General features: G+C 27.7%; 2 protein-coding genes across 5 annotated transcripts; one reads left to right on the top strand and one right to left on the bottom strand.

Moving 5' to 3' along the window:
- Nucleotides 1-242: 242 nt before the first annotated feature.
- Nucleotides 243-3,349, top strand: LOC149877659 (uncharacterized). Of its 3 annotated transcripts, XM_090073562.1 has the most exons (5): nucleotides 243-257; nucleotides 1,439-1,495; nucleotides 2,001-2,175; nucleotides 2,412-2,601; nucleotides 3,073-3,349. In XM_090073562.1, exons 3-5 carry the CDS (start codon nucleotides 2,107-2,109, stop codon nucleotides 3,237-3,239), a joined length of 426 nt encoding a protein of 141 aa, XP_089929688.1. In that variant the 5' UTR covers nucleotides 243-257; nucleotides 1,439-1,495; nucleotides 2,001-2,106; the 3' UTR covers nucleotides 3,240-3,349. The 3 variants fall into 3 exon arrangements, with proteins under 3 accessions (XP_089929688.1, XP_089929687.1, XP_089929686.1); XM_090073561.1 differs by lacking the exon at nucleotides 243-257 and having other exon boundaries at nucleotides 1,395-1,495; XM_090073560.1 differs by lacking the exon at nucleotides 243-257 and having other exon boundaries at nucleotides 1,410-1,500.
- Nucleotides 3,350-3,498: 149 nt separating this feature from the next.
- Nucleotides 3,499-6,372, bottom strand: LOC145182155 (beta-1,3-galactosyltransferase 5-like). Of its 2 annotated transcripts, none has more exons than XM_080057427.2 (3): nucleotides 5,938-6,372; nucleotides 4,488-5,423; nucleotides 3,499-4,386 (listed from the first exon to the last, which is right to left on the bottom strand). In XM_080057427.2, exons 2-3 carry the CDS (start codon nucleotides 5,410-5,412, stop codon nucleotides 4,214-4,216), a joined length of 1,098 nt encoding a protein of 365 aa, XP_079913553.2. In that variant the 5' UTR covers nucleotides 5,413-5,423; nucleotides 5,938-6,372; the 3' UTR covers nucleotides 3,499-4,213. The 2 variants fall into 2 exon arrangements, with proteins under 2 accessions (XP_079913553.2, XP_089930546.1); XM_090074420.1 differs by having other exon boundaries at nucleotides 5,928-6,371.
- Between the last annotated feature and the right edge of the window lie 2,090 nt (nucleotides 6,373-8,462).

Genomic DNA, 8,462 nt, shown 5'->3' with positions numbered 1-8,462 from the left:
AATAATTAGTCGCATGCTCTAAGTAAACATATTCACTTAGACCATATTCACTTAGATAAGTTAACATATTCACTTAGACCATGCGACTAATTATTAAAATTACTCAAATAGATTCATTCAATAATTAAAACTATTGAATAGAGTTAGTTTAGTTTGAAGCTTTTTATTATTATTTTTCTTTCAAACGCTTCTTTTACCCTTCAACTAAAGTTTTAAATTCAAACTCTCCTACACCTCTTAATAAAACCGTTACGCTGGTAAGTACAAATATTTTACATTTATCCATTAGTTATAACGTAAAAATGTAAAATATTTGTACTTACATATAATTTTTGACATTGGTTGAGTTTTTAATTTATTTTTATGATGACACCATTTTTGTATTTGTATTAGACATTTTAGCTCTATTTTAACTATTATTAAAAGTTAAAATACAGCTAAAATGTATATGTGTGTGTATAGTAGTATGTTTATGTGTGTATTTCTGTATGTATATGTGTGTATGTATGTATGTATGTATGTATGTATCTATGTATGTATCTATGTATGTATCTATATATATATATATATATATATACACACACACACACACACACACACACACACACACACACACACATACAGCGTGTCTGCCAGATCAGGGGAAATCAGGGAAAAGTCAGGGAAATCAGATATCTGGAAAAAATCTAGGATTATCAAGGAAATTAGGTTGAATTTTAGAAAAATCAGGGAGAAATTAGGGAAAATGGCTCTTCATCAAACTTACATAACTTAAATAAGTTGTATATAGTACATGTAGTATAAAAGTTTATTAGGCAGATAGTTTTATGAACTTCTCTTGCATCAAGCGAATCTTGAATCTTCACTTGCAAAAATATAAACAATAATACAACCCATATTAAATGTATCAATACTTGATACATTTAGTGTGGGTTGTATTATTGTTTACATTTTTGCAGTTGAAGAGCATTTTTCTAAATGAATCTAGGTCAATTTTTGTGAAGTTGAATTTGGGTAACTTTAAATAAAATCAAGGAAAACAGGTAGAAGATCAGGAAAATATCAGGGAAAAGTCAGAGAAATCCACCTTAAAATATTGGCAGACATCCTTCACATAACATGCATGCATAAAAGTTGTTATATTCTAATATAAATGTTGTATATAATAATTTATATGTATGTATTTTGTATATATTGCATATAATATATGCCATATATACAATATTGACATAATATATTCAGTATATGAATAAATGGTATATGCAATTGCATATACAATATGACATATACATTTCATATTAAGCATATATGACATTTATATTATATTATGTGTGTGTGTGTGTGTGTGTATATATATATATATATATATATATATATATATATATATATATATATATATATTCATATAATGCATATAATTATAGCATTTTATTAAAAGGGACTTCGACTTCTGAAAACTATGAGAAAACTGTTCAAAATTTTGGGGATCAGGAAAGTAAGGTTTTGGATAAACTATTTGTTTTTTTGTTTTTTTTTTTGTTTTACTACTTGTTATACATTGTATATGTGTTACGCATACATACATTGATTAAGATGCTGACATTGACAAAAGAAAACTATTTATATTTTTTGTAAAAAAAAAATTGTGTTTTAATTTAAGTCATAAATGGATGAAGGCTTTAAAAAAATACATATTTCATGTTACAAAATTACACATTTCTATTTTTTTATGCAGATAAAGGTTTTAAATAACGCTCTTTTCCGTGACCTTAATAACACAGCACAAAAATGTGCTAGAATACCATTTTTACAGCAATCAATTCACCTACAGGGATAAATAACATGAATGTTTAAAACTTTAACTCCAAATATTTGAGTTCCATAACACCTTCATCCGTGTATGTCTTCAATTTAATAACTAGATTGTGTTTTTGAAACCAGTTTTCCAATAAGATTCAAATGCAATGAAATATTATTTAATTATTTATGTATGTTTATAGAGAAGTTTTGGAGTTAAGATTAACAGAACTGGAGCAAAAAAATAATTTTTTAGAAGTTCAAAGTTTTTTGGATAATGAAGACATTGTTGTTCCCCCTGGTCTTCCAATGGAAAGTAAGGAAGATTTGGAGAGGCTTAACCTTATGCTAAAGATGAAATCTGAGATGGCTCTCTATGTAATTTGAAATTATTTTTTATATTATGTTTCTAGCAGTCTACAGGTTGTGTTTAAACTAGTAACTATTATTTTATAAGATCAAAGATAAGTTTTTTTATAAGTTTTATAATTGTAATTTATCCAAGGTAATTTAATAATACCTTAGTTATATTATATCGCATTACATTTTCATTTACCTTTGAAAAAATAATTTAAATAAAAAAAGTTGTAATATGTAGCATTATTTGTTTTTAGGTCGAATATCTGTGTTCTATTGGCAGTAAAGTTGAGCGTCCAAAATACATACGATGTGTGTTGGGAGCCATATTTTCCAAAAATTTTAGCGTTTTATGTAATCTAAACGGATCTTCAAGTAAGATGATAGCTACTGGAGTGGGAAAGATTAAGTTGCGATGTTATCATTTTGTGTTAAAGTGCTTACTATGTAAGTATTATTAGTTATGTTAATTTTTAGTCTTATAAAGTCAACCATATTTTTATATTTACAAAAATATGTTTACAACACTAAGAAAGAATACAATATGTTAGTACTTATGACAATTACCAGTGTTGTCATTAGTTGTGAATTTCTAAAATATTATGTTCTCCCTTGGTGACTTGAACTTATTAATGCCATATTTTATTGTTAACTAGAGACATTAATTGCCAATGTAAACCATGATTTATTAGTATTTAACTATATGATTCTTAAAGAGCATATAGAAGTTTGTCTTGAACCGATAAGCTAATTGCTCTCGGTTATCATATGCACATATTTTTAAAACTGCTAACCAGTTAATGTAATCTTTAATTTGCAAAGTATACGTATAAGAGCTTAAAAATAACTTAAAGATAATTTATATTTAAACAAAAAATAAATTGAGTTTTTAAATTTATTTTCATTTTGTTCTTTTAGCAACAGTAAGAATTCAGTATCTTAATTCCAAGGATAAAGATATTTACCCGATCGTTTTAAGATGGTTTCAGGGCGCAATTGATCAAGGAGATGGGCGAATAAATAGACAGATGAAAAGCAAGTTTTTAAAAAATCAGTTGCAGTTAATCAATGAAAAGAATATTTAGTTATTATTTTCTTTTGCAAATTTATAAAAGCTTATTTATCTTGATTTTATTTATAATTCTAATTTTTCTTAATTATTATTAATAATTATCTAATACATTGCCACGTTTTTAAATACTAGTGTTTTAAAATATTGTTTTTAATTAAAGCTGCCAATATTAGTTTCAAACCTTTAATAATATTAACTACAATAATAGAATATTTTTAGTTTTTTATTTGTAAATATTTTTCTTTAATGGTCTGGAAATAAAAGTGTAATGATAAAAAATTTGTTCTTTTTTTTGTATTCAACTAAGTTATCTATAAATAATACAATATTTTGTGTGGACAGTAATACTGTTTGGTAAAATCTGATATACAAACAATCACTATTAGATAGAAAATTAAATATTAAAAAGCAAAGTTATATTTTGTTATTAAGCAATATTCAAAACATGATTTATAACTTTTGCACTTTCAATTTAAGCGCAAAAGTGAATTTAAAAAACCGCGAAAAAAAATCATATAGTTGGGCCGGTAATGGTACCAACTGTTAGCCAACTGTTTTATTACTGTTGGGCCGTTAATGGCAAACAATTGTTTAAAAACAGTTGGCTAAGTGTTGGTAAAAGCGTTACGTTTTTTTCACGGTACCAACTAAATAGCCGATTGTTGGCCCAACTGTAGCTAATAGTTGGTTATTAGGATCGGGCCAACTACTTACCAACTGTTCGATGTTTACTGGGTAGCTTCTATAAAACAGGAAAATTATCGAAATTTTTACACCCTATTTTTCTTACATTCTCAATAATCTTTTTAAAAAAATGTAAAATACCGAGAAAATTCTAGCAGACCGGTGTAAAGAATGTCATGTTTTCATTGAAAGTTTTCTCTCTGTAAGCATAGTCACAAGACTTTTTGCGACCATGATGTCAGTGAAGACTCGGTATTGAAACATTTTTCTTGCTGAGTTAACATTTTTTCTGTACCAAAATGTTTAAGATTTCGTTATTTGAGAACTTAGATTTTTTCCATTTTTACTAATTGACTCCATTAAAAGAAATTTAATACAATTTGGGTCGTGAGCGGGATGCGATACCATGATGTCTGGATAATACTTGCATTTATCATTCCACATGTAAAATCCATTGGCATGTGTCGCAATAATACCTAAAAAAAAAAAAGTCTCTTTCTATGCAATCGTTACATCAAATCACAAAAATATTGAGATTTTTTTGGATATGAAGAAAAATCCTTTTTTTTTTCTTTACCTGCTTTGAATGCTGCCTCACCAATATACGCATCATCAATTCTTAATGTTTTTTTGATATCAAGCATCGGTAAGATTTTATGGACACTCATATTTGTAAAGATAAATCCTCCTCCAGAGCAGTAAGGATCGTATTGATCATTCTCGTGCTCTTCTTTTGTCAGCTGATACCTCCCGTCTCGCTCAACCGTTTGACTGATCATTGCTTGTCCAAAATATCCATATTCTAATTTATTTGCGTTTACGAAATCAATCACGTGATCTATGTTAATGAAAGTGTCATCGTCACCTTTTAAAAATGCTTTAAATTTAATATTGTGTTTTGCCCATGAAATTCCAATGATGACTTTTTTAGCAAGCAAATAGAAATTCTCCGGTATGTCAAGAGAAATAATATCTTTCGACACTTTGGCTTCTTCTGCTATTTTAATCATTGATCGTGCATTTTTTACCTTCCCTGTCACAAAAACGACTTTGTATTTGTCTGAAGAATTCCATACACGAGGATTACCCCATGACTCTCTTATTCTTTTCCTCCGACTTCTGTGATTTACGTGGGATGAAATCAAAATAACTACGGTATATAATATGCTATTGTCTTTTTCAACTGCATCAAATGTGATATGAGAAAGAGATTTCTTTACATTGATAGAATTCTCCGTTGAGCGTTTGTTACTTGGCTGTTCTTGCGTCAACGTGGACAAAGCAGAGGGGCGATGTGGGAGAAATATGTTTAGGATTTCGCTGTTTTTTGGTCGAAATAAGTTAGATACTTTAAAAAAAACGTGCTTTTCTTTCATATGTTCGTTGCTGAGAAAGAGAAACGTCAGAAGTGTGAAAAATATAACTATACATAAGATCTTCTTTATTTGACTGATCTTGAAATTGAAAACCAGTTTGACTCTTGAATTCAATATTCTCCTCATTTTTTATATTTCTACAATAATGAAAATAAAAAAAGAGAAGTAAAGTTTACTGTTAAAGTGAAATATTAAAATCTAAAATGGATACCATAATAAAATGGCGCAATTTTACGTTGTAAAAGTTGTCTCATTTTATGTTGAAATATAAAATTGGTTAAATACAAGAAATGTAATTTATCAAAACTTCTTTTTGAAAATTTTACCTACCGTTTATCTATAATTCGTTTGAGATATTTATCTTTCATAAAACCTTTACTTAGATAGTTTAACTTCCTAAAATAAAACTTTTGGACATTGTTCGTAACCACCGACGTTTTTTGTAATGAGCAAGTAGGCAACTTTGTTCCATTTTTGTAGAGCAAATATATTTTTGTGAATGTGGCGACCTATGGATTGACAGTTAGCGCAACCGTTTATCATGTTCTTTTTTAAGTGTGATAAACCATGTTCGTTTAACAGATGATAAGGTATGTTCAGATTTGTTTAAAAATAAATTATCCTAATACAATTGTAATTACCTGTACTAACCTTATTGAAAAAGTGATTCCCGTACTTCATGGAAACGCTCTTTGGAGAAGATTCTTAAGTTCTTTAGCAATTTTCAACATTGACTTGAGTTAATTAAATGCAATGGTTTGTACTTTGGCTGTTTACAAAAAATCCATTGCGCAACTTAAATATTGCGTGTACGAAATCTCTTACATAACTGAATTCCATTACTTTTAGATATTATCGTTCTAAATAGCATAATTAAGTTTCGTGAAGCGTTACGTCATGTCAAAAGGTGAAGAACGTGAAAGTTCAGTTTATATTTGCACGACATTTTTCGTCCAATTATTTCCAAGTCGCTATGTCCAATTAACTTCTACTACGCTATATTAGCAGCAACATAACAATTATATAAGCGATTATGTAACAGCTCACTAACGCTCAATAACATTTGTTAAGACGCTTGAGCCATTGATCTGTAACAATTATTAATGATTTAGCTTTTTTTACAAGCTTTAAAATAGCTTCATTTCGATTTTCAAATTACATTTAACAGTTGTGTTAAAATTTTTCAAAAATAAAAGAAGAGTAAATCTCGATTTAAGGCCTTTTACCATCCTATTTATGATATCATTTGTTTAACAAATAGCAATGCGGCAATTCTGCTCTATTTTGCGTTTTAAATTTTAGTTAACTTTTGTGTAGTCATAACACTTCACCAATAGCTTTTGTTTTAAAGAAAGCAAAGTTATCAAAATATTTATTTCCATGACATCTCGTGGCCATGCAACGATAATTGATACATTAATTGTATATTTCTCACTAATAAAAATGTTTACGTTCGTTTACAATAAATTCGTTTCTCATAAAAATTTTTTTAAGGTAAACTATAGTATTCTTTATATTACAATTAGTTTTTATGTCTATTGTTATGTATTTTCTATGTTAGAGACGATTTTTATAAGGTCAATGTTGAAAAATTTACAAAATGAATTCAACAGAGTTTAAATTTGAAAAAATCTACAAAATGAGTTAGCCTACAGAAAGAATCTACGGAACTAATTTACAGAATGACTCGGTTAATAATAATCATTTACTCAGTTAATAACATTAATTGCTAATGTAAATATTCAATATCTAGAAGAAAAAAAAAGATATCATGTTTATTATCATTTTGTAAACAGTAATAGCTTTTGTTTTTTTGTTGTTGTTGTTGTTTTTTATTATCATTATTTACGTTGGATTTTAAGAATTTATTTCAAAAAATTGAAATTTCTGTTTCATTTTCTAGATATTTGATTTGCACCACCTTTTTTATGAAAACATCTAACAACTCCGCAATTTACAATTGTTTTATAACGCGGACACGTTTTTAATCTTTCAACAATCATCCAGTGGTTTTGTATTCAGAAACTTATTGCTTTCGATAAGTTTATAAATATCAGTTTTTCAACTCTGAGAGGTGTGCAAAGTTTCGAATGAACCAATCCAAAAGGTTTTAGCTGAACTGGTTAAAAAACTCATCAATAGCCAGTAGCAGATAGTAGCTATTTTGTTTAGTAACTGTTTTGAAATTGTAATTGGATGTAAAAGATTACAATGAGACACTCACCAATGAGCCTTCCACCAAAAGCGGCGGAACAGAATTGATAGCATTGTCAGAAAACATGCATAAAATTTATAAAATTAACTAATGCTGAGTTGAAGCCAACTCTGTTGCAACTTTAAATAAAAACATTACTAGAAGTATCTAATGTATCAACTACAAATATTTTAGATTTTGATGTTGTCGCAAATGACTGGCTCATCGTTGAAAGCGATGATGCCATCGAGACTAATACACACTATTTTGGTACTCTGAAGATGCTTTTGCATTCAGCATTTTTTTAAAACTATTATTTATTTGTAATAATGCAGCATTTAATTAAAATCGCAAATTTTTAAAATTAAGTTTAAGATTTATTTAGTGAGTTATAATCAAGTAAATTAGGTTTAAAACGTGAATAGAGCATTCGAATATTAAAATGTGAATAGAGCATTCGAATATTAAAACGCGAATAGAGCATTTGAATATTAAAAGAAATATTCGATCTATGATATATCTTAATAAATAACAATTCTTGACAGTGGTGAAAAAAATGTTAAATGATAAAAATTACGAGATTGATTGGTAAGAAATTTAGATTAAGAATAAATATTTTTTTAAAATCCTGAAACGTAAAAAAGATTTGCAATCAAGAAAATTTGTTTCATTTTTTTTGGACATTGGCTTAAAAAAACTTAAAAAACTTTACTGACCTTTTAATAAATTCCAAACTTTGTAATTTTACAAGATAATTTCTATTTCAGTTTTCTTTTTACAAAAAAAAAAGATCTCAAGAAAGTTTATATTACGTCATATTTTAAACATATGGAAGGGAGTCTGGTATTTAATGACAATATAACTTATTTTTATTTTTTAGTTCTTCTGTTGCATATTGAGCGGTTTTTTTTTTCTTTCTGTTTCCGTTACTTTATTTACTTTTTCTTTGGCCTTAAACCGAGAAAATCTTTAGAACATTATT

The sequence above is a fragment of the Hydra viridissima genome, unplaced genomic scaffold (assembly GCF_058129835.1).
Source record: "Hydra viridissima isolate aposymbiotic clone 2 unplaced genomic scaffold, HvirCarnegie_v1 scaffold_16, whole genome shotgun sequence".
NCBI lineage: Eukaryota > Metazoa > Cnidaria > Hydrozoa > Anthoathecata > Hydridae > Hydra > Hydra viridissima.
Note: the sequence above shows the minus strand (reverse complement) of the source record. Positions and strands in the feature narration are given on the sequence as shown.